Consider the following 27,612-nt stretch of genomic DNA (forward strand, 5'->3'; position numbering starts at 1 on the left):
TAATATATTGTATGTTTTCCACTTAAATATAAATCATTGTAAATCCAGACTCTGTTCGGTTAAATCGTTATTTTAATGGATTCCTGAAATGGTAGATTCGATAATATGACAAGTATCGTATAATTGTTACATGAATGCATATGCAATGAATATTGCATATGCATTCTTATAATGATTACTTAATGTAATTCTCCTAATGATTACTTAAGTAAATCATTAGGAGTGTCATTTCATGGAAAAAAAAATCCGATAGCACATATTTCTTGTTTTTTCTCTTTTAATAATAGCTGAATTATCTCTAGTATGAATACGAAACGTCTCACTCAACTCAAGTTATCCTCGACAATGGTGTTAATTTATACTTAGGGAAAACGCAAAGTGGCAGAGACAACTGATATTTTGAATCTACTGCGCATCGAGATCTTCTGTTCGTAACGGTAAGAACGATTCTTTTGTTGCAAAAGAATGAAATAAAAAATATCTTTGTTTTCTATTATTTATATTATCTATGTTTTTTATTATTTTATTTTAGGTTTTCTTTCATAAATATAACTCTATCTCTGACAGTAGAGCCTCAAGATTTTTTCAAACTTTTTATTCTTTTATAACATTGCCTAATTTAATGATATGGTTTTCTTAAATTCAAATCATTCGTTGTTCATAAGCCTTGTTATAGTAAGTTTGAAATAAAATGCAGGAAAGTTTATTTTTGAGTGTATGGTATCTTTAATTCATTATTTAAATAATTAATTAATTTTTTTTGTTATTAATCAATTTGCATACCAGTGTTCCTAGAAAACTCTTTCAAGATTTCATGCTTAGTATAACATAGGCTTCGATTCGATTCTCATTCCTTAATTTAAATAACTCAGAATTTTTCTCTCAAAATTTGGAAAGTATTTACATTACAATCGTCTTTTTATCATTTTTTTCTCTTATAAAAATCAAAGGTTGAATAATAATTAATAATTTTTTACTCAAAAAAATCTATGCAAAATATGTATAATATAATAAAACTATTATAGCAAAGCATAAAATCTTTGATGACAAAAGTATGCATATTGTGTTATAGATTGCAAAATTTAATGTCGTATTTAGATAAAAATGGGAATTTATCATGTTGGTAATGTCACATGAAATCAGTTTATCATATAAAATATCACCTACTTAAATTACATGTCTTATTACATGTCATACAAGCGTTTCTCATTAATATTTTTAAACTCTGAATGGTATTTACAGTTCCTTTTTTTCCTTTACAATTCCTATTTTATTATTCCTATTCTTTAATTACAATTCCTTTCTATTGAAGGCAAAAAAAAAGCAGCATAACTGATGTGATAATTGCTGCTAAATTGCAATTATTTTTAGCTGAATGCTTCATTCTATCATTGTTTTAGTTTCAAATTGATAATCTGTGTATTTTTACTTTTAATTAGATAGCCCTTAATTAAATTCATGCATTTAATTAAATGCCTCAGTGGTGATTTTAAATAGATCTATGATTAATAGGTGCGCAGTTGTTAATTTTTTTATTTCTTTATAACATACCACATTTAGTAAAACAGATATCAAGCTATGTGCTAGTTTCTCATGGGAGGAGAAGCGTCATGGAAAATTGTCTGCCACTAATCTCTACTACTAATAAAAATGGATGTGTGTGTGTGTGTGTTTTACGAAGGTCATGGTGTGTATGTGTGTGTGTGTTGGCGTTTTACAAACTAGACCGTTTGGCTGATAACTTCTAAATTTTGCATACATATACTTTGGAAGGTGGAAATATGCATCTCAGATAGATTATTTTAAAATTTCAATTAATTAAAATTAAGTAAAATTTTGGCATGTCCCGAAAATATTAATGCCCAAAAATAAATTTTACACAATTCCAAAATTTAAAAAATATCTTTTTAATGTATCAATTTAATAATCATACAAATTTTTCCTAAATTTTGGCAATTATTTAAAAAATATTTTTCGACTAATTTCTAACAATAGATTACATTACTATCAAGAAATTCAAACCCTTTTCTTTTTTTAATCCAATATTTAATAGCGGTACTTAATTCCATTGTTGAAAGCTAAAGGAGAATTCCGTTTAAGACAAATATGTACAATTTACAAGACAAATAAAAAAAAGTAAAATTGCAGCTCCACAAAATTCAGGAGATAGATGAACCGGATATTTACATTTATAAAACACTATAGTATTGTTCTTTAATAAGATTCATGTAAATAAAGAACAAAATTTAAGTAAGACAATTAAAAAAACACGACTTTAATATCAGACAGTTTAGCGGAATCATTGATATCAAGTTATATGTAAGCGATTTAAATTGCATTAAACATAACTAATATTGCTGGCGTGCCAGCTGGTCACCAAAGGCGACTGTTTTGTATAAAATTTCTCAAATTACATTTATTGCATGTTTGTGTGGAAAAGGGAAAAAAGAGAAGGATTCTATATTTCTGTGGCTATAACTATATTTTTTATCCCAGCAAAAAAATTTGTTTAATTACTTATTTGTGTAATTTTCAATTGCCTATTTCTGACATTTCATTTCGATTTGTGAGTGTGTGCGCGCGCGTGCGTCTTTTATGTAAGTGAACTACAGCATATCCCTTTTTTACATAAACAGCAAATGAATTTTTTTTTTTAAATTAGGGTAAAAATAATTGCGATTTTTATCAACAGTTAATTAAGTTATCTTTTGGAATAATTTTTCTGTCATAGATTTATTTTATACGGTGGCAGTTATCTGATACTGAAACCCTACGTTTTACTTGTTATATATAAAGTTTTTAAAACTGCTTGTTAACTATGAAATAAGAAAATGATATGATTGTATTTCTTATTTCATGTAGAAAATCTACATGAAATGGGAAAAAGAGAATTTTCATACAATTTTATTTCTTTATTTTCGCAAAGAAAGCTGTTGATACTCATGAAGGAAAAAAAGTAAAGTTTTTGATAACAATGATTGATATAACTTATTTTGTCAGATCTGGTTTACTGAAATTCTTTCTACTGATTTTCTACCAAAAGATAACCAATGATTAACTACTAAAATGTCGCCACTAAATGATTACTAATCTAAACAGAGCATAATTTTCCAGAACATGAGATTAAGCTCCAAGTTTATTTTTCAGCGATCAGCAGACAGTTTTCAAAGTCTGTATTTTTAGAAAGCGTGCTCGTTGAGTTCCACTTTATTTGCAAGAATTCAGTGTATCAGGTTTAAAGTTACTTATAACTTATTTAAAACTGTCCATTTTAAAAAAAGAAAATGAAGATAGTATTGTTTACCATTATATCAATTGAAATGATTCCGGAATGAAATCGTGTTGAACCATTGCAAAGCAGATCGAAAGCTCGAATTATTCAACGGAAGATTATGTAATTTAGTTTGTTGAAATCACGCAAGTATTGTGTATTTTAAATTATTTTTATTGTTAAAAAAAGTTAGATCATCAAAAAAATATTCAAAATTGAAAATATTTTAAGAATCATGTTTCTCGATGACTGTGGAGATACGTTCGTTGATATGTATTGTTTCGTTGTGTTTCAAATTAATGCTTTAATTAAAAAGGACAAATTGGCAATTATTGGCAGTACCATCTTATTAATATCGCATTTTTGTCTTTAATAAGTGTATACTTTATTAAAGAAAGTTACTATCACTAAAACTATTTATAATTGTATTAACCCAAAAATATTAAAACTTATTTAAATGAAAAGATGTCTGTTCTTTTGTTAATAATTTTCAATTTGATCGAATGCATATGTGTTTAGTATGCATCCTTTTCTCTTAACATACTATAAAAAATTATCGCCAGTTCGTCATTTTTTATACATTCTTCTAAACATCATAGATCTCTTTCAATAAATTAATTTTTCTTTTATAAAGGTTTAAAATTTATTTAGCCTGCATAGCATTATTAGTGTGAATGTACGCATACTCTGGAAAATACATCTCTATATTATTTGGAGATATGAAACTTTTACGCAAATCCACTCGCCTCTTTGAACAAATAAATTTGAATTAAAAAATTTTTTGATTTTCCTCATTTGTTCCTAGTTTTTTACATTGTAGTTCATTGAAAGACAATGGGTATATGTTGAATCCCACAAGTTGTGGATTAGTTTTTCGTTTCTTTATATTACAAGTTACTTCAAATAAATCTTCTCTATTGCTAAATTGTGTTATCTATAGCCTTTCATCATATTTCGCTAAGTAGGTATGAAAGTAATGCTCTTAACAATGCGTAAATAATCAAGAAAAAAAGAAGAAAAAAACTTTTTGGCACTGGTCCATTTTTGTCTCGTAAGTGTTCTGAACTAACAACAAAATGAATCACGTTTGCTGTCACAAAAGGTTTCCATATTCAATGGCCTATTACTGATACAGTGCAACCATATTTTTGAAGGTTAAATAATATTGGAAACTCCGTCACATACAGAGAAAGACACTTACTTCACACGAAACCTCACAGAAACTTCATCTTCAAGGTTTAAAGAGCTCCTGAAAGAGGTATTTTTAGATTTAAGATAAGAAAAAGAAATAATGCTTCCACAGGAATTTGTTGTTTTTATGTATAACTAAAAGTATGCAATATTTTTAGTTTTTTTTATAGGCTTGTTTTGTAATTTTCAATATTTTTTTAAATACGAAAAAAAAACCACTTTTATTGGTAATTACTTTCTTGAATGTAGATAAATTAATTAAAATATCTGTACTCGATTTACAAAATAATTTATAAGAAAGCTGCGCTAGAACGGATCTCGTAATTTCATTCTCTGCCGTTAGACTTTCACAAGCTTAGCATGAAGTTTAGCTCACTTGAGCACTTTGATGATAATAAAAGCAATATATAACCATTTAACTGTTTTTGACGACTATACTCGTCATGGAAAACTTCATTTTGCGTTATGACGAGTTTATTCGTCAGGAGTAATAAGTAGTGACAATTTGCAGTTTGTATTATCATTTTAGAAAAACTCAAACATATTCGTAAATTTCGAGATGTTTAAAATATTTTGAGGCAAAATGGAAATCAAAGGAATAAATAAAAGATTTTAATAATTATTATAAAAAAAAAAAACACGCATATAATATGAACTGTTTTTCTTAAGGTATACGTACACACTAGAAGATTTTTTTTTTTAAATTTTAACTTTAATAATCCAGTTTTTTTACAGTATGTCATTAATATATGTTAAAACTCATTTCAGTGAGAAAAAACCCTATTACACTAATTATTAATTAATTAAATAATATTTAATGAGCTAATTAGCATATTTTTTGAAGCATGATATCTTAAATTCTAATTTGTACAGACACACAATTCTACTTGGAAATTATGCCAAATATTAGTCTTCATGTTGTCTGCCTCAATAAAGTTATAAAAATATATAATTTTTTAACAATTTTTTCATCAACGATGAATAGAAAAAGCGAGATTTTTTCTGTAATTTTAATTTTTGTTTAGTTTGTTTTGTTTAGTTATGTTTAGTTATATTAACGTCCCGTTATTTTAACTTTTAAATAGCTATAAATAATTTATTTCTATAAATATAACTTTGATTGAGGCACAAAACATCCGCTATTTCATAGAGATTATTTTAATATATAAATAATTGTATTTGGTTAATTTCTTGCTCAGTTATGATTGTTTGAAGGAAGCAACATAGTGGGAAAACATCAATCTTTATAAAATGAGTTTAAAAAAAACTGTAACTGGAGTTTTTAATGAAAGCACCTCAAGAAAAATAATTGTAACTCGAGAAATATTTCGAATATTGACAACATCTTGGTATCGTTTGAAAACTAAAGGATCAGAAAACATTATTAAGCAATAAAAAAAATCGGTATTTTGAACGATTTTCGAAGTTTTAAGTGTGTACATACAACTTAAACGAACCGCTGTGTTGTATTAGTCATCTCAGAAGCAATTAGGCAACCATAAATTGTTTTAGACTTTTCAATAAGTTCCATTATGCGTTGTATCATGCTTTGCTCCATACCATTCTCTAACACCTAAGTAAAACAATAAATTAACTTTTTGTGTTTCTTTTCGTTCATACGCAAAAAATGTATGTTAGTTTAAGCAAATAAATAAATGTGATTATTGAAATAAAAAAAAAAGTCATTTCATTACAACATGATTTCATACTACACATACTCTACACATACACATACACATACTAGTCATTGCTAAATTTTTGCGATACAATTTAGATAACGCATTTTCTGAAGAGGTCGAAATAGTTAACTGGTTAAAAATCAGCACATGTACTGAGTACATGTAATCAGTACATCAGTGCATTTATTATATTTTGATTAAAGGATGCCTCTAGTTTATATTTTTGATAGTGACTGAAGAATAATTCAAAAATTACCGGGACTTTTCTTTTTTTATATGGAAAATCACTGTGCTAAAAGTGACATTTTATCATTGCTATATTCAAAATGTGTCTATTTTTTTTTTAATTTTGGAAGCAGTGAGGAAAATTTAAACTTTCAAAATCTCTCGCTCACATCTATACGTCCTTTACATAATTTCTGCCAAGCGGAGTTCATAGTTCCTTAAGTTTTATCGATAAAACTAATATAATTGAGAAAGTTGAAATTCTTTTTTTTTAGAACTTTATGCTTCGGAACCGGAGGATTTCAGGTTCGAGACCCGATTCTACCGAAGAACAGTCGTTAAGGGGGTTTGGTGCACGTTAAATCTGTTGGGGATAAACGTCCTCTCGCTGGTATGGTGTGGAAGTTTGGAGAGGGAGTGCCAGCTAAGGTGTAGTCTTCGTCGTCTGAGCACGGTTCAAAATTACGAAGTCCATCCCTACTGTTGCTTTAAAACAGGAACTTAATACAACTAAACTAAATTAAACCAAAACTCTATACCTAATATTAACACCAAGTACATTTGAAGCATTGTGTCTGTATACAATTTATAGAAATTTGAAATGACATCCTAAATCATGCATTAAATTCGTGTTGTTTTGGTGGAAAAATATTTAATGTGATAAAACTGTGGATGACAGTGAGCATGGGAACGAAAATTAACTGCGGGGTAACAAGGATATACCAACTAAATCCAAGATAACAGGGGGGGAAAGAAGCGGGGCAAATTTTTTATGGAAAAAAATCGATTATTATTGAAACTGCCCATGGCCTAAGCATTAAAACTGAGGTATTACCGTATTTATATTTTTGCTTTTTATCTTATTTCATAATACTGGCTTTATAATACTGATTTTTATCTAATATAATACTGGCACTTAGAGTGTTATCCTCTATAGCGTTAGACTTTTTTTTTAAATTTATTTCTAAATTTTTGCTAATTTCTTTAATTCTCGGTTTCTAATAACAGCAGATTTAGCTGCGAATAAATTGCATTACTGTCTTTTTTTTTAATTTCCAATAAACAGTGATTCAAAAATATTGCAAATCATTAGTCATGTTGCATCAGCATTTAGTAGAAAAAGTACTATAAATAAAATTTCACAAATTATCAAAATGCTGAAACATCAATTTTTTTTAATCCGTAAAATTGATATGGAACTAGCCAAATTTGCTTGTGTGGCAAAATAACGCAGATTGTAAGAAAATATTTCTAATATTTTATTTACAATATACAGAAATGATTTGCAATATTTTTTAAATTTTGCAATATCATTTCGATAAATTTTGAGTGTCATTAGAAATTTGTCGGAATGACGCTTCATTTTCCAACAAAATTTTAAATTTCACAACAGGAAATTTTAAATCAAATTTTTATTCAATTCTTAACAAATTTGCATAAAATATTTTATTGCAAGGTGGAACACTGATAGAAAATGTTATCGAAAAAATTGTGTCACAACATCACTTAATTTTAACGATGATTTTGCAGAAAGTTGATGAACATGCACTTTATTGGTTGATTGAAAATACTATAAAGGTAAAGAAAACCAATTCATAAGGTTGGAGGAAGGGAGAGCCGTTTCAGTATAAACAATAAACGAGTTCGACTGAATTGGAATCAAATTTACCGATTCAGAGGTGTTATATTATCGAAAAAATAAATTCAAAGGATTCAATCTTTTCTAACGATCCACTTAGAAGTGTAATTACCACCAAATCATCTACAAACCGATTGGAGCATTTTCAATGAATATATTTTATTAAAATTACTGAATTAAGCATTTTAAATGTTTACAATTTATTGAATAATGATTCTGTAATTGCTCAACTAAAAAAAAATAGTTTCAATGAGTTTTACCTGAATACTGAAAGATTTCATCTCATTTTATGTTTAGTGAAATTAGTTATTAAAAGATAATTAACATATGGAATATATCATGCCCAAAGTTCCTAAGGAAATGCAATGTCCGAAAATGGGTATAATATTGTAGAAAGATTTGTAATATGTTATATGATGAAATGTAGGGAAATCATTATACTTGTAATTTATTAATTACTTTATTACTATTTAAATAATATTGCGTCAGTAAAAAAAATTAAAGGATATACAAACCAATAAAATACACAATATCGGGTTTCCTATTAGGCAGACTAGAGAACGGCCAAGGATCACTTTGTTAAAGGGAAAGACTCGGGCAGATCGATTTAAATGATTGTTTTTAACCTAATTGTTAAATAAATAAATTTTATCTATAACCTGAGTTATGAAATCATAGACCGGCAAGCCAAAATAACGACAAATTCAGAAAAAGAAATGGACAATCCCGTTCCCTGCACTTGCATCAAGCTGAATTTTTTTAAAAAATATCATAGAAAATTGAGAAAGGTTTCAATTAAATTAGAATTTATAATCAACGAGGCGAATTAATGTACTCTTTGAACTTGTGAATGTCAAATTTTTATATCAAAATAAATTTTTAACAGACTTTTTAATAGAGCATGGTTCATTTTTTTATTATTTGAGAGTTTAAAAATCACTATGTATCTGCAGATAAATAGATGGCTTAGATACTTATGTTTTTGACTGCACCCACAAGGGAAATTTTCATCTAAATAAAATTTCAGATAATTAAAAAATAATAAGAATGATTCCAAAATTTGGTGCAACTTGATTTCCATGTCAACGGCGGTAAAACGTCAAATCATGTAAAAAAATATCCAAAAGTAGCCAAACTAAGAGCAACCATTTTGGCGTCGTTTTAATAGCGGTCGCCGTGGAAATCAAGATGTATCAAATTTTTTCATTATTTTTGCAATGCTGTTTTTAAAATTGATGAGGTATTCAAAATAAGTGATTCCATATGCAATAGATTATTCTACTGATCTACGCAAATAGATTTTAATTTTTGAGAAAGCTAAGTCAGTCCCTGATATAAAAAAATGTAGAAAACATAAAATAATAATTCTATGAATTATAAAATATAAAAATAGCATCAGTATTTGGCACGTATGATTATGTCTGTTTCATTTCACTTACTTAGTATGATATGTAAAATATAATAGTGTATGATTAAAAAATACCGTTGCAAAATGTGAATCTACTTAGTCGTGAGTCATCTCTATCTCTACTTATAACAAAAATAAATGTATGTATGTATGTGTCTAATGTAGCATGTGTCTAATAATGTATGTATGTATGTGTCTAGTGTATGTATGTATGTGTCTGTATACCGGCACTCTACAGGCTATGCATTTTGACCCAAAGCTATGTTACTTCGCTCATATATACTTTGAAAGCTGAGAATGCGCAGCTCAAAGCATTTTTTAAAGCTTTAATTAATTAAAAATTAAACGAAATTTTTGATTTTAAATTTCAAACATATTACAGCAGAAAAATAAATTTTACATTATCTTAAAATTTAAAAAAAAAAATCTTTTCCATGATAGTTATTATTTTACCGTAAATCTTTATCAATTTAAAAAAAAAATTATATGATTATTATTTGACTATCAATACTATTTTCTATCAAAATATTTTACATAAAATAAAAATTAAATTTAACTTACACGAGCTCGTTATGGTTGCGCGGGAAAAAAATCAGTTTTTATAAATGTGTTGCCATTATACTGACAGAAACTCAAATTAAAAGTTTTGGTTAAATCTCTCAAACTAAACTTAGAAAAGTGTAATTTTTAGTATTTGTCCGAATGAAATTCAAATAAATTTGAAAAATTAAGTTTTCAGAAAAAATAAATACAAGAAAGCGTTTTCTATGACCTTCTAAAATATAGATAGTATTCATTTAATAATTATGCTTTATTTAAAGAAACGTGGTTTATAATTATGCATAAATATCCATTATAATCAGGACCAACAACTAATTTTCAAAAGCGTTAATAATTGCCACATAAATCTAATAGAAAAAAAAATGATCTAAGTGAAAGAAAGAATTATATATATTATGTAGTTTAAGTAAATAAATTTTCTGATGAACTACGAATTTTAAATTTTTATACAGAGCTTTGAAACTATGAACGATATTTAATGAATAATTTCTTAATAAAATAAATTTAAATTTATGGAGTATTAAAGAAAACTTCATTGAATGATCCTCTGAGATATTGTATAAATTATAAAAAAATAGTTCTGCAGTACATTTAAGACTTCAATGCTGAACGATTCTGTCTTCTATGCTTATATTTATGAAAAAAACATATTTGGTTGCAGCAATAACTTTTTTGCATTAGTTGAAGTATAATCATTCTGTTTCAGAATAAAGTTCAAATAAGAGGAGACGACAGAAAATTAGAAAGATGCAAAGTTCAACAGTGTAAAGCTTCTAAAATATTATTAGATATATCACTATTAAAATTTGACGTTTAAAAGAACTTTTCTGGGAAGCTAAGCTCAAGTTACATAAAATATTTAATTGAAAACGTTAACAACGATTAATTGAACCAGCTGACTATTAAAAGTAAATTGTAATAAATGAATAAGCACATATGTAATTTTACAAGGCTATTAGAATAAAACATTTATCCAAAATTAATTATAAATTTGCTAATAAATTGGACTAAAAGACGGATCTCATAAGTGTACTTACTGGTCATGGCCACAAAACGCTTAGATTCTTCTTTGAGACTGTAATGTTCTAATCGCATGACTTTCTTCTATTGTTGAAAGCAGAAACGTTTTGTTTAGTGTCTGAATAATCTGCGAGACGGATAAAAGAATTGTAAGTACAATACCATAAAATTTAAAAGATTTATGAACCTGATGCATATCTTTTTTAGTAGTAATATGATGTTACGTTGCCGTTTCTGTAAGAAACGTTCATGTACACGATAAACAGAACTAAAATAAAATAACATAGTTTTAATGTCAGACAGTTTGGCAGAATCATGAAATAAAAAATTATCTGAAATCGAATCGAACCAATAATCTCAGCGAAAGAGTTGATGAGAAATAAAAAAAAAAATGTGAAATTATGACTCGAGAAAAGTTAGATTATTCTGAGATCTGCGTTTTTAATAATGCTATGATGGCATAAGATTTGATTCTATTTGGATACATAATGTGCAGAATAGATGTCGGGCTATTAAATTTACAGGATTTGATATACATCATAATTTGATGTTTAAAAATATTTGTTAAGGGGAAATTATAAAGTTACGAATAAGAGATTTAATTGAAAATAAAAGCTAACCATCTTCCCGGTCAACTAGCTGATTGCCAAAGGCGGCTAGTATTAAAATAAATTCAGAGAGATTTAAATAATATCAGAGATTTTGGAATAAATTCTATGAACAAATTTATTATGCTTGTAAACTACACTGTAGCGATATATATTTGTATCTGCTTCGACATTAGGAGATATCAATACGTGCAATAAGATTTTAAACAATATAAGATATTAAAGCAACGAGACATTAATAAAGGGTGTCCCAAAATGAATGCAAGATTTGAATTTGCCACCATTAGTACATTAAAGTGTTGGCATCCTATTAAAAAAACCATTTGACAACTGGTAGTTTAGGATTAGTAAAAATGGAACGATACGATAGAACAACATGCTAATGCAAGATTTGAATTAAATAATAAACAGGTTTTTTTTTTCTTAAAATTGTTATAATTTTATTAAATTGTACAGTACACAGGATTGGGTATGTATGGAATAACACATAAGGTAAATGGCCTCTACGACTTTGCTGGCACATATGCACTCTTTTGTCGAAATTTTCCATGACTATTTTGTATAAAAGTGGTTGAATTTCGTTGATGCAGAGTTGAATTTCTCTCTTGAATACACGCGTGCTTGTGGGCTTGTTGGCATAGTCCTTTGACTTCAAATAACCCTATAAAACGAAATCTGGTATTAAATCCCACGATCTAGGAGACCAATTCTCAAATTTTTCGAACTATGGTTGCCAGGCTCATTATTTTTGAAATATTGTTTAACAATGAAAACACATTGTTCTATCGTGTAACGCTCCCTTTTTACTAAACCTAAACTATCAGCTGTCAAATGATTTTTTAATAAAGTTACCAACACTTTACTGCACAAATGGTGGCAAATTCAAATCTTAAGTTAATTTTAGGACACCCTTTATAATCATCGATCCTACGACTACATGAAATGTGCTTATCTGTTATTCTGAGAACATGCAGTTGGCTATTATAAAGAAATGAGACAAAACACATTTATAGGCGTCTCGTTCATTTGATTGTTTAAAGTCTGGAATTAAAGAAAAGAACTCAAAATTCAAAGTCTTCGTAAGATTTTAATACTCTCTCTTAAAAAAGTTTGATACCAAGGATACATGGACTTGATAGGCAGACAAAATGAAAACTGTTACTTTCTCCAATGAAGGAAAGCTTGACAAAAAAGACAGTTTGTCAGTTCTGAAAGATAAATTTCTGCTTGCATTATAATTTCTTATTTATTTTTTAATTTCCTCCGCACTCTAGTTACTGAAAGATGCATCGAACATGTGTAGCGATATTGTATGCAAAAATGGAAATCGAGACAATTACATTAAATCAATTTTGCTTTGAAGATCCATTGTGTTAGAATTCCTTTAATCAATATATTTAACAAACCCTAATTGATTGGATAAAGTGTATATCGAATTCAAAATGCATCTACCTCCTCGTGGTTAATTCTATGTTCATTTCATTAAAAATTGTCGAAGAGGTTAATGCTAATAAAGAGTTGCAAAAAGATATGCCTTTATTAAAATAAAATGCCACTTACTTTAACAAATTATCCAGCAAAATGACATGTGAACACTATAATACTTACATTTATAAAACGTAAAGACCACAATTTTTTCATTTAATTTCTTAAGTTTGAAAAATTTTGAGAAAACTCAAAATTTTTGCTTATGATTTTTAGGCATAATTTTTCTGTCATCAGGCCAACTAAAGTAAAGCATTGAGATACTAATTGAGACCAAAAGCCGTAGCTTGTATAAATTTAGCATATATTCTGGTGATTTTTTTTTTTTTTTTTTTTTTTTTTTGCGCGCGCGAATTGAAGATTTAAAGTATACATATACATATTTTCCCTTCGTTTGGAAAAGCATAACTTTTAAGCCTTTTTAGAATATGATACCCGAAAAATCGATTTTTTTTCCCTACATCTTCATATACAATCGGAAAAATTTTATCAATTTAGGTTTCGAAAAATATCTTCTAAACGTGTCATTAATAAGGACAAGGTGGTGAATAATGTGGCGATCAATAAATTTCAAACTCTGTTCAAGTTGCCATGTATATGAAAAAAAATCTCATTTCGCATCATATTTTGTCAAAATGTTTTTGGAAATTCACCTTGCTATTATTTACAATTCGTTACTTAAATATATCGCCTCGATATTTTGAAAAATATTTATACATGAAGAATCTAATTCGATCTTATTTAAAATCGCAAATAAGTCGGTTAATTGCTTCTTTTTAAAAAAAAATTGAATTGTTCCTTTTTTTTTAAAATTAGCCAGCATCCTCAAAATCTCAGAATAAACTTTAAGCAATATCTTCAATTTTATCTACATAAATTATTGTATATTATTTTTCTGCAAAAAAATGAGAATTATTATCCATGCAATGATGATTATGTATGATAATGATGACAAATCTTTAATAATTACATAATTCACCAAGAAATGTTATTAATCCTTTTTCTATGCTACCATCATGAAAATTATTTGTAACTATATTATTCCGAAAATTTCGAAGTTTATTAGAAAGAAAAAAATGTCTTATGTTTGTCTAATGATATATATATATATATATATTTGATCACCAAGCCTCATTGCATAAATATTCTTTTAAATTTAATAAATTAAAGGTAAGAAAATTTATATTCTTTATTAAAGGTGAATTTAATTTCTTTAATTGATTTCCATTTTTTATCGTTTTCCGAACGGATGTAACACTTTAAAAATTATCGTGTATTGAGATTTTTATTATTATTTATGTTTTTATTATTATTATGAAGAAATTATGAAGAAATTGAAGGAATTATGAAGAAATTATATGTTTATGAAGAAATTGTATTTCAATCCGAATAAAATTATTTTCATTTCAAATTTCTTTTATATGCTTACTGTATCTAGAAATGTCACTCAATATTTTCATTTTAAAAAATAATTTATATCAACTTCTCCAATTTGATATGAGTTTATTAATGAAATACATCTCTTTTACATCTATTGCCAAAAAATAAGGTTGCTTGATTGACGCATAACCCTGTTTTTAGTTGTTTCGTAACTGAAGAATTTGGAGCAAAAAATTGAGATAAGATAAAACAACGATTAAGAAATCGTAAAATGAATAAAGGGTTGTATTTTATAAAGACTATCAGCTGAAATGATTCTATAGATATGTTCACATCATGATTCCACTTCATAACCTCTTGAAGATTAGAAAAGACCTGCATTATTAAGGAATCAAACATAAAAAGTAAGGAAAAAATATCCACATTTTCCTTTTTTTCTTGCTGCTTCTTTAGTTCTTTCTTATTATCAATAATATAGATTTTTTTTCATTAAATATTTACTTGTATGTAGTGCAATTTTTTAACAAAAATATTTTTATATGATAAATATTGTATGATCTTCTACTATAATTAAAAATCTTTCATTGAATAATAATTCAATTACTGAAGATAAATACTTGATTTGCATTTTTAACAATGCAAATAAGAATATTTTTTTTACAAAATCTTGTGATAAATTCAGTTAAAAATATAAAAAGGAGCCAACTTCAGAGTATAAGTTCGATACAGAGCTGATTTCTCAAAATAATACAGAAAAATTCGAATGCTACATTTTTTAAATCCATTATAGCATCTTTATTAATACATTAAATTTACACTAATATATTAAATACATTAAATTAATACAGTAAATTTACATTAATTTTAGGGTAATACATTAAATGTAAAAGTTTACATATAAATGACACACTTCTAATTAAAATTTCCAATAGGGAATATGAAATTCGTAGTTGAAAATTGCATATGGTTCCTTATAGAATAAATGAGTCCATGTATAATTCTGGACTTGTTGAAATGATCGAACATAAATATAATTTGCTTATTTGAAATTGCTTTCTAAATAGATGGAATTTTGTCGTCTGCTAGACGCAATATTTGATAGATACATACTACTATACGTTTATTAATCTAGAATTATTTTTTTTCGTGCGATGATTCTTTTAATTTGAAACCAAAAGTTATAATTTCTTAACTTATAGAGGAAATTTATACATTATGAGAACGAATACAGACAAAGAATTTTAAAAAGTAAATGCATTGGAATATTCTGGCAACAGCGCATTACTCTTTAAATGAGAAATATCATCTGCTATTTTTAAATTCATTCTTCTTTCAAAATGCCGTTTTTAAATAAGCTGCGGATTTTAGTACATGTTTTTGTCCTTCTATATATATATATATATATATATATATATATATATATATATATATATATATATATATATATATATATATATATATATATATATATAATAGAGAGAGAGATTTAAACTTAGTTAAATAAAACTAAAAAAACATAACCTAGCTCCACAGCTTTTGCCGATACATGTGGCTCAACACAGAACAATTTGTAGAATCCTATATGAAAATCATTTAACAGGTAATAAATGGAAATTAACTGTGAGTCCTGATGAAGCATTTGTTTACCTAAATGACTGCAACGAAAATTTATTTATTTACTATCGAAAACGGAAAGAGAAACTCTACAAACCTGATTCCGTCAATGCAAAGAAAGTTTCAGTAGAGGATTCATGATTGTCCCAGAATTCTCCCACAATGGGAAATCAAAAATAAGAACAGGAGGAAAATGTTAAAATCTACTCAGAGTACTATCAAGTGAAAGTTTTATTTCCAATATTTATCAAAGAAGTTCCACTTCTTTGTCCTAACGATTTTCAAAGAGTGAAACTTCATCAAAACAAAACTATAAGTCATACTTCAATAAATACCACTGCATTCCTTAAAAAAATGAAAATAGATACAGGTATTGTAATATATACATTTTCCTGCGAAGTCTTTTGACATTTCATTTATGAATTGTCGTGTATTTGATTTGTTGAAAGGTGAACATTCTAAGCAAACATATCACGATTGATTGACTTGTGGCGGATTGGTATGAGCGAGGATAGAACCTGGGACCTTATGGTTCGCAGCCGAGTAACATGACCACAATACGAAAGCAATTGCCCGTGTAGCGTAGCTGTTAACTGGCTTATAAGCTTCCACCACGGACTCTCCCTCCAGTGAGACGAATGATATGGCTGTCGAGTGGTGATGTTTTATTTGGTGTTGAGTCTAAAATGCTTGTACCCATTTGAGTAGCGTCAAGCGTTATGGCAAGCGTGTGTGGGTGAGTGGTTGCTGCTGCGTCAAATGAGTCTGACGGCTTTGTGTTGCTGCGTCAAGTGAGTCTGACGACTTTGGTTGCGGGTAGATGGCACCACAATAGCTGTACGAAGGTTGAAGGTTCATCGTCCGAGGTCACCAATGTGGCGGATTGGTATGAGCGAGGATAGAACCTGGGACCTTGTGGTTTCGCAGCTGAGTAACATGACCACAATACAAAAGCAATTGCCCGTGTAGCGTAGCTGTTAACTGGCTTATAAGCTTTCACCACAGACTCCGGAAAGTATCAGAAAAGGAATGGAAATTTTACTAAAATGCTTTCATAGCGCTCATTGAATTCAGATGCAGACTTACAATCCAGTAAAAAAGCTATCATATCAAGCAATTAAAAAAATTAGTCTTTACATTTGAAGCATTAATTAAATGATTTCGAAACTATTCGAAAAATAAATAATATCCTTTGTAAAATACCATCAATTCTTAGTTTCTCCTTTCAAGGTGATGGATGTTTGGCAAACATTCTGATGCTCGGCGAATATTTCACGAGTTCGGTGACCGAACCATACCATAATCGAGGCTTAAAGATGATTACGATTAAAAGAGAACTAAGCTATTTTTACTTTCTCGTATACTTGGTATAGAGATCGAAAATTTCGAACTCGAGATTGTGACGAATCTCTACGTTCCCTGAGTTCGAAAAACACATTTTTGGAAAATGTCTGTTTGTTTGTTTGTGATAAAGCTAACTCCAAAACGTTTTCAGTAAGTTACAGATGAAACTTAGTATAAGGTCTTTACGTCAAATTTGTATATTTCTATCATTTTTTTTGCAAAATTCATTCAGAGGAAGTTTATCTGTCCGGTTGTTGTAATAGAACTTAACATGATAACTACAAAATAAAGAGAGTAGATGGATTAAATTCGTCACGCACATTTAACATCTATAGCGTAGACATCTGTCAAATGTTGAGCCGTATCCAATGAGAGATTGATTGTCTGTAGGTCTGCACTTTCAGAAACATACAAACGCGGTAACTCAAAAAAGCAATGAGTTAAATGTATTAAGTTTGGTATGATATTTTGTAAATGCAGTTTTGTGTCAAATTATGGTTTCAGTCGGATGAGAAAAATTGTATGTTGATATATTTGTGCGTAGTGTTGTTTGTTTATGGTGTTCCGTACATAGTTATTTTTGTTTTTCTACTGTAAATATTTTAATATTTAATGAAATTCCCGTAACATGCCCATCAAACCGTCAGTGACCAGAATAGTTTTGGAAACGGGAGTATGAGACTTTGTTCTGTTCTGTACCATTTATAAAGGGAATATGTTTATATTAATATATTTAATTTGTGCGTAGTGTTGTTTGTTTATAGTGTTCCGTACATAGTTATTTTTGTTTTTCTACTGTAAATATTTTAATATTTAATGAAATTCCCGTAACATGCCCATCAAACCGTCAGTGACCAGATTAGTTTTGGAAACGGGAGTATGAGACTTTGTTCTGTTCTGTACCATTTATAAAGGGAATATGTTTATATTAATATATTTAATTTGCACAGATCCATTCGTCTTTTTTAATAAATAAATTTGTGTTTTATAAAGAGTTCAGATTTGCTTTCTGGTATATTCAAGTTTGTTTTGATGCATATCATAGTAAATAGGGTTTGACGATTTTTCAAACCCGGTTTAAAAAAACCGGTTTTTTTAAGTAAATTTGTCACATTCGAAAACCGGTTTTTAAAGTAAGAAAACCGGTTTTCGGAACGCCTGGATATTCCAATTTTTCAAAATATATATATATATATATATATTGGTTGGAACTGATTTGTCTAGCAGCTGGGAGCTTAAAGCGATGAGATGCGAATTTATTATCAAGTGTAGGTATATTTGAATTTCTGTTAAATAAACTAAAAAAAACTGAACATTGAAATAAGTTTCAAATTATTATATGCTTTAGAAGAACGAATTCAAGAAAGCAGAATTAGCAACTCTTTTGCTGTATTGGCACACTTCTAGTTCAGCGGAGAAATCTAGTGTACTCTCTTTAGTTTTAAAAACCGAAATTATTAAGTTATCTGGAAAGATATTGCCTAGATTATTTCCAAATTCTTATGTGGAAACTTATTCTGATGAAGAGCAAATCTTAGAAACTATTCGTCGGAGTAATGCTTTTTTAAAAGAAGCCATGGAAAAATCAATTCATAAGTTTCTTGAATACCTTAAAGAAAAACTTGCAAATCCAAAGACACTGAAAGCTGAATTTTCATTATTTGAGGCAACGAATAAAAGAACAAAAATCTTAAATTTGTTATTTGATGCCATGAAAACTATAAAACCGAGCTCAGTAGTTAATGAACGAGTATTTTCAATTTCAGGCAATATTGTGTCCAAAATTAGACTTAGGTTTAAAATTTAGTCATCGTCAGTCGACATTTTATGTTTTTTAAAATCCTGTTTTCTTAGGAGAAATTAAAATGAGTGAAAACAATACAAATATTATTCAAAATTTTTGTTTAAGTTTTCGTTATTTTGTGTAAATAATATGTATATGTAGTCTTTAATTTCATTGAATTTGATATTGATTTCATTTTTTGTTATTTTATATAACTTAGAGAAAATATTTTTCCATATTCGCTTTTTTTGACAAAAATTCAAAAACCGGCTAAAACCGGTTTTTTTGGAAATATGGAATTTGAAAACCGGTTTTTCTAAAAGTCGGGTTTTGTATAAACCCTAATAGTAAATAATCATTTCTTCTCACGGCGCTACTCGTTACTTCATAACGTGATCTTGATAACAGACCTCAAATTGCCCTTGATTGCCCTTCAAAAGATATCGAATGCAGTGACATCTGCAAAAATGCGTAAATCAATGCAAATAAACCCAATTTGAATTCATTCATTTGAATTCAATTGAATAAATTTGAATTCATTTGAATAAATTCATTGCTTTAGAAAAAGAAAATTATCCAAAAACGAATTTCTTTCATAAAACTAAATTGCTTACAAAGCATTCGTGTGAATAATAATGACATAAGATGCAAGAAATATTTGGCACAGGTCCATTTTTGTCTCTAATTCTAAATACTCTGAAACAGGGAAGTCCTGCTTGCCATCAACAAAAACATTCCAAATTCAGTAACCTTGTGCAAGAATATTATAATAATAGTTTTGTTTGCTATCATCTACTAGTAACGCAATCATTTAAGAAAAAGATTTGTTCATTCTATATATAAGCTCACAGAGTGACTTCATTCTTCCTCCAAGTTTCAACGAGCTCGAATGAGTTATATTTTTAGAGTCAAGGTAGGAAAAGATAAAATATCCATAAAATTTGTTATTTTCTTGTATAACTGAAAATAGTAATTTTTTTTTTTTTTTGTTGTTGTTGATGAGCTTTGTAATTTTCATTACTTTTTTAATTTCTGAGAATTCTTTCTTCATTATTGATAATTGATTATTTTACCCTTTTTAGTTAGTTAATAAAGAGGGCACCTACTCTATGTATAAAATAGCATATATGAGGGCACGTCTGAATGTAGGTTGATATTTTTACTAAGATCTAGGCTATCTCTTCTATCTCCTGATTTCCACACCACTCTAAAAGGAGAACATATGATTCACAAAAACTGATTTAAAATATACATGTGATAGATTTAAAGCAGATAAGATGACTGAAACTTTAATGCCGAAATATCTAAAACTAATTGCCAAGAAGAAATAAATAATTTTTTGAAATAATTGCAAGGAATTCTGCAGTTGTGCAGCCCCAGTCAGTTACTGATTGTTTATCAAATACTGATAGTTAATGCAGATGATCTAGTAATATAGAGGGCAAAAGTTTCATGATATTTAATATAATTATAACTATATCACACTCTTCATGCGATTATTATTCATAATTAGTTAAATCGCTTATAAAACATTTTAAAAGTTCGAAATTGTTCTGTTTTGGTTTAGTTTAGTTTTAATTTAATTATATTAAAGTTCCGTTTTAAAGCAGCACTAGGGCCATTTTGGAACGGACCTCGTAATTTTGAATTTATGTCACATGATGAGGCCGATACCTGAGATAGCACTAAATTTTAAAAAAATTACACAAATGATATTAGGGGAAAGTTTATATATAAATGCGAATGTCAGCTTTAGCTATTTAATTAGCTAAAATTTCCTTTTAAACTAAAAATTTATGTCCACAACTATTTCCTTGCCAATTGTTAAAATTTACTTATTTTAAAATTTATTTTATGCTTGATGATTTTAATCACTAATTTCACCTTTCCTAAAAATCGTTTGATTTTTACTAAATCGAACGATTCTAACCTAATAACGATTAAATCAAATGATTTCTAATCTTTATAAAAAAAATCACTTATAATTTGCTTAAACGTACAATAAAATGAAAGTGAGCACAGAAAGAAGAAAATTTTAATTTTATTCTTTTGTTATTAATTTACTCTGTAATTATAGTTTAGGTGAAAATATATTAATTATTCTCCGAGTTTTAATTAAAAATTGCTTCATATAAATTTGAAGAATAGAAATTGATTTATTAGGGTTCGTTTACTAATTCAGTATTACAAATAAGTAAGGTTGATTTTTGTTTTGGAAGATTTCCCATTGACCATATTCGAAACTTTAAGATAAAATACAGAAGTTTGCTTGCATTCATTATGTACTACTAATAATTTTTTTTTCAAAAATTAGAATTTTTACTGATATTAATATGTATTTAAATGGAAAATTTCATTCAATTATAAAAAAACGAATTAAAGTTCCGGACATAAAACACGGTGTGCAATTTCCTCCAAACTTTAATTTGCAATTTTCTTTTTTCTATATTTTTTAAATATTTTTTGTGAGTGTAATGTCGTTTCAAAACAAAAGCTGTCTTGGTTGTATGTTCTAATTTTCCTGTTTTAATTGACTTAATTTCTTTCTTTGTTATACGAGAACTGTTTAGGGGCGGACATCTTAATTTCGAAATATGACAGTATGGGATATTTGACACCGGAACCGGGACGAATTTTCTAACTCTTCGTATCACATTAAAAAGAAACATTAATTGGTACTTTAGAAACATTAGTATATGTTTATATAAATATACTGGATATCAAGATAATATTACCATAATACTTTCCTGAAAAAATTATATTTTAACTATAAGTATAATAAACGCAAAACTAAATAAAGATTTCTGTAAAAAAAAAAAAAAAAAAAAAAAAAAAAAAAAGAAGGAGGAGGAGGGAAAAAAAAAATTCGGCAAGCTGGAAGGCAAAGGTAATTTCCTTTACATCTAAGTTACTATCTGGCGCATAAATTGTTGATGCTAGGAGCAGTCAAAATTAGGGCTTGAAAATCCCTTTTTAGCCCCTAACTTCTAAGATTAGTTAAGATTATTATCGAAAAACATTAAATGCAAAAGTTGTTCGTCGTAATAAAACGCTAATTTGGCCAGTTGAGCCATCTCAATAGGTAGTCTTCTTTTAGCAATCTTCCTAAAAAAATGTGCATTCATTATCATAAACAGTAATAGATGAGATAGGAGAAAAATATTTTTAAGCAACAATTTTTTTTTCTGGTGAGTCAAAAAAAAAAAAAAACATAACGAGAATATCGAAATATGAAGTCAATTCGCTTGTTATCAGAAATTTTGTGTCCAAAAACACATAATCGCACGTTATCTTCTACAAGAAAGATGTTTGCCGGTTTTACAATAGCTTCCAAATTAAACAGGTGCAATGCACTTGGCATGTATGATAAAAACATGGATTGATTTCGATAATGGAAAAATGATATGCAATTTCCTGAAAGAATTTTTTTATTTTTTTGTATTTCTTTCTCGTTTCGAATTTGTTACCTGATAGAGGGCACTTTGTTAAATTTAAATTTGTATTTAATTGATTATCATTAGTATTAATTAACATTTTATTATAATATTGGTAACTTTTATTAAGCAATGTTGTAACTATGCAATTGGTGATTGTAATTAAAGCTGAACTTTCAAAAGGTTGTAAGAATTAGTCAGAGTGACCTGATATTTCATTTGAGTTTATGTGAAGCAATGTGAACTTGTTTTGAGAAAAAGAAATATCTCAAAAAGTGACTAATAGATGACACTCTACTTGTCACCAAATGGAGCTTTTCCCTCGCAGTTCATCGATCACAATAAGATGGTAGGTACCATAGCAGATAGGAAAAAAAATTGGGTCTGGGTCAATCTGTCCCTAGTAGGATACGCAAAAATGAAATCTGTCCCTAGTAGGATACGCAAAATCGGTTTTTGATTGTTCCTAGCCCAAAAACAGAAAAAAAAGATGAAGAAAAAAAAAAGCAGAAACTGATGAAATTATTAAGAAAAGGAAGTTGATGAAGACTTGCTTAAGAAATGTTCAATACGTTGTCCTCTGTTTTCTCCTACAAACTAAAAGTGCAAAACATCACATTTCAAAATAGATTGAAGTATTTCAGTAATGATGATATAAAAATACCATTAAAAGCTTTAATATCTGTGCAATCAGTTTCAAATTACACGTTTTCTTTTGTGATAATGCAGTTTCACTTTGTGCTTTTTTTCTGCAGATAATAAACAGAATCTTTCTTCAACAATGGAAGAAAATCATACGATTAAATATTTAATGAAACATTGAAAAAAGTTTGAATTTCGACTGAACATTTGGTTTGAATCAATAAATTAAATTCTAGAACAAGGATGTAATTATCTGAATTCTTTAGCCTTAAATATGTACTACAATATGTTTAAATCACTAATATTTTAATTTTGTGATAACACAATATACAGTGAATGAAACATTCTCCGAGATTTAAACAAAATCTATTGCTTCAAAATGATTTCAACATCTTGAATCTTTAATTTCCAATCAATATTTTTAAAATTTTTAATTTATTTTAACTCATCTTACTATGAAATGGTTGCTGAATATTATTATTATTCATTATTATATTATTTATTTTTATTATATTCTTATTATTATATTATTTATTTTTATTATATTCTTCTTATTATATTATTTATTTTTATTATATTCTTATTATTATATTATTTATTTTTATTATATTCTTATTATTATATTATTTATTTTTATTATATTCTTCTTCTTATTATTATTATTCATTATATTATTATTATTATATTCATTATTAATATTATTTAAAATGTGTTTGCATTATCATATTACACAAATTTCTTTATTTCAATCATAAATAATTCGATCGGCTTAAAAACTCAAATTACCAAGAATGGAATTTGCGCACACATAAAAAAACAATTCGCTTAATTTAACATTGTTAGTAATATATAAATAACTATCCCTGGTTCGAATTTCTGTGTGTTCTTTTTAGAATCATTAAAAAAAAAAAATTTTTTTTTATTTAAAAGAGATTTTATCTTTTAGTCCTGAACTTCGTAGCAGGATTATATTTTATTTACCTGCCTATCTTTATTTTATTTTTATGTTTTAAAGATATTTCATTTAACTATTAATTTAATTATTTTTAAAAATTAAATTAAATTTAAATTTAAAATGCTCTTAATTATATGACAGTAAAATAATGGTATATAAATTTAGTAACTAAAAACATTGAAAAGTATTAGTTTAAAATATGCTTTAAAATGTTTTTAAAATTTATTAAAATTAAATGAAAACTTCATTTTATTTTTTAATTTAAATTTAAAAATGGAAATTTATACAAAAATAAAATTGATAAACCTATTAGGTCTACATTTTGAATTTTAAAATAGTGTAAAAAATGGATTTTTGTTATAACATTATCGGAAGTTGGTAAGCAAACACGTTAAAATTTCCATAGATTTTTAATTAAAAATCTAATAAAAATTTTGGAAACCCTATTTTGATTAGCACTTTTCACCCTAAAAATATCTATATCGTAATTTTGGTATCTCTAAATCCAATCATTTGCCCTTTAGAACAATTTGAACAATTTTTTTTTCATTGTAATATGGCATAATGCACTTTACACAAAATTGCAGCGTATAAATATAAAAGAGTTTTCAATTGTGATTGCGTGAATCAGTATGAGAATTAAATTTCTAGAAAAGCGACCTTTTACTTTAATATTTCTCCTCTCTTGAAACTTAAACAGTTTATACTTAACAATGTGTAGTGCACTCACGATCTTATTTCCTCCACATAAGACAATGAAGGCTAATGATTAATTGCATCCTGTCTCTCAGGATAGATATCAGAGTTTCTGAGCGAGAACATGAGTCACACTTATTCGAAACATGAACAGACTGACAAAATATCAATTATTAACGCCAAATAATTTTTGAATTACTTTGTTGGGGGTTCAAATAGAACTGTCACTAATTACCATATTTAATAATCACATGAGCGGTTCTGTGCGTGTGGCGTGTAAGTAAATTATTTTGATATTTATTTAAGTAATATCTGAAACATTTGAAAGCTTCTTGCGTTGTATATTTATAGTAAATATAGTTGAATAATTAATATACATCTGTAAATAACCTGAAAACTTTTTAGAGTTGCAATGGAATCATTTATTAAAAAAACTTTAGACTGTTTTCAGTGCGAGATAATAATACGATGTTATATGTCCTTTAAAATAATTCACTAAAAAGGACATTTATTCAGTAAAAATAAATCTTACAGACAGTAGTATTGTCATTTTTCAAATCTAAACCACTTCAAATGAAAAAAAAATCATATTTAGCATCAGAATATCTATCACTCCTTTTGTTATAAATAAGTTTTAAATGTCTTTTTTCTTGTATTTTCAGAAAGATAATTTCACAATGGGTAAAAAACCTGTATACGGAGAAATCGATGGGATGCTAACTCCACCTAGTTTCGTCCCAGAAGTAATGCGAGAAGCAATGGCTTTTAAACCTGGACCCGAAGATGTCATCGTCACAACCTATCCAAAATGTGGAACGACCTGGTCACAGCAAATCGTGGGTCTTATCTTAAGAAAAGGTAAGCCATACCTGACTGCAGAGGATTATTTTGGTACTTTACCATTCCTGGAAATGACAACAATGGAAGAACTGGAAACTCTGGAGAAACCGAGATGCATCAAGACACACTTTCCATTCGACCGCCTAAATTTTTCCTCAGAAGCAAAATACATCTACGTTGCCCGACATCCAGCAGATTGTGTGGTGTCCTTCTTTCACCATACGCGTTTCTTCCCGATATACCATTTCACAGATGGGTCATTTGATGATTATTTTGAACTCTTCATCAAAGGCGAGGTTGACTGGAATGACTATTTTGATCATCTTCTGTCGTGGTACGAGCATCGAAATGAACCTAATATTCTGTTTCTAACTTACGAAAACATGAAGAAGGATCCTCGTGAAGCCTGTCTTCAGATTGCTCGGTTTCTTGGAGACGACCATTACAAAACACTTGTTGACAACGATGAAGAGATTCTGAAAAAGGTCTTAGAGTACAGTAGCTTGGAGTTCATGAAAAAAACCGTAAATGAATTCTGGAGACAACAGTTCACCAAGGTGCCGTCGGAAGAATTTCAACGTCGAAATCCTGTGATGAAGAAATACGCAAAACTAATGAAACAAGCTGCCGAACAGGGCCATGTGCATAAGGGAAATTTTATACGAAAAGGCGTTGTGGGGGAAGGAAAGATACAACTTTCCGAAAATCAACTACAAAGGCTGAAAGAACGTATTCATGAGAAAACAAAGCATTCTGATGTAATGAATCTGTGGAAAACAGATATATAAAACTGATAAATATTTAAAACTTTCAAAAAACGCTTTTATTATTAAACTTTTAATTAAATTAAATAAGTTTTTATTAATCAGGAGAATTTATTGAGGAATATGGAAATTAATATTTACATATTTTTATTAAATTCAAAGCGTAACAAAATTTAGCTTTTATAAAATGAATTTTTGAGATTTTTGGTTGTTGTTGTTTTATGTTATTTATCACGACTTTTTATTCTTTGGAAGCAGCACATTGTGCACTTTTTTTTATATTTAACTTCACAATCACTTATTTTTAAAATATATCTATAATATCCGAAACTTTATATTAGGATAACTATATTTTATTTAATAATAATTACATTTAATAATTACTATTTTGTTGTGTTTTTGTAATTCATTTAATTTTTATTGATAATTAAAATGACTTAATTTAGTATTGTTGTTTTTTAATAAGGTCTAGTCATGGTTCGTTCAAACAGCAAATTTATTACACACGCACAAACATATATATTTATAAGAAAGACAAATAAAGGATCACATGGCATTTTCATTTTAGTATTATAAGCATGGCAATATAAAATTATTTATTCCCAGATTTTTACTGACGCGTTAGATATTACATCAAAGTTTATCAAAACAAAGGCTATCTTTGATGCTGTTGTTGTTTATCCACTTGATTAACGTCTTATCGAAACTTTTCAACTGATATAGATATGAAAGGAACAAAAGATATAAATATTTGAATTTGCACTAGATTCAAATATTTATATCAAATACAAATAAATTCAATATAATACAGGAATTTTTAATATTTGTTTCTTTATAAGATTGTAAAAACTTTACTCAAATCTAATCAAGAACATAGAATGTTTATTAAAAAATCAGTAGTGCAACAATTCTCGGGACGATTTTTTTCCTATATCACCATATTGATGTCAAACAAAAGAACAACTCAAAAATTATCAATTAAATAGCAAATGCACTCAGAAAATTCTTATCAAAATCAAATTTATTCGGATGTTCATTTTTTTAATCAATTACGAATTTTCAATTCAGCAGTA

General features: G+C 27.8%; 1 protein-coding gene across 4 annotated transcripts; it reads left to right on the forward strand.

The window, feature by feature from the left end:
• The first annotated feature begins 3,211 nt into the window (after nt 1-3,211).
• On the forward strand, nt 3,212-26,847 carry LOC129967192 (sulfotransferase ssu-1-like). 4 transcript variants are annotated; one of them, XM_056081872.1, is made up of 2 exons: nt 3,212-3,394; nt 25,598-26,847. In XM_056081872.1, exon 2 carries the CDS (start codon nt 25,613-25,615, stop codon nt 26,561-26,563), a length of 951 nt encoding a protein of 316 aa, XP_055937847.1. In that variant the 5' UTR covers nt 3,212-3,394; nt 25,598-25,612; the 3' UTR covers nt 26,564-26,847. The 4 variants fall into 4 exon arrangements, with proteins under 4 accessions (XP_055937847.1, XP_055937846.1, XP_055937845.1 ...); XM_056081871.1 differs by lacking the exon at nt 3,212-3,394 and adding an exon at nt 4,379-4,529; XM_056081870.1 differs by lacking the exon at nt 3,212-3,394 and adding an exon at nt 14,777-14,871.
• Nucleotides 26,848-27,612: the final 765 nt, after the last annotated feature.

Source organism: Argiope bruennichi, chromosome 1 (assembly GCF_947563725.1).
Source record: "Argiope bruennichi chromosome 1, qqArgBrue1.1, whole genome shotgun sequence".
Taxonomy (NCBI): domain Eukaryota; kingdom Metazoa; phylum Arthropoda; class Arachnida; order Araneae; family Araneidae; genus Argiope; species Argiope bruennichi.

Bases quoted from the DNA above. Each gene is read 5' to 3' on its own strand.
- LOC129967192 (XM_056081869.1), top strand. From the start codon at position 20,098: ATGAGTTATATTTTTAGAGTCAAG. The intron at 20,122-25,597 runs GTAGGAAAAGAT...TTGTATTTTCAG, and splicing joins GTTATATTTTTAGAGTCAAG to AAAGATAATTTCACAATGGG.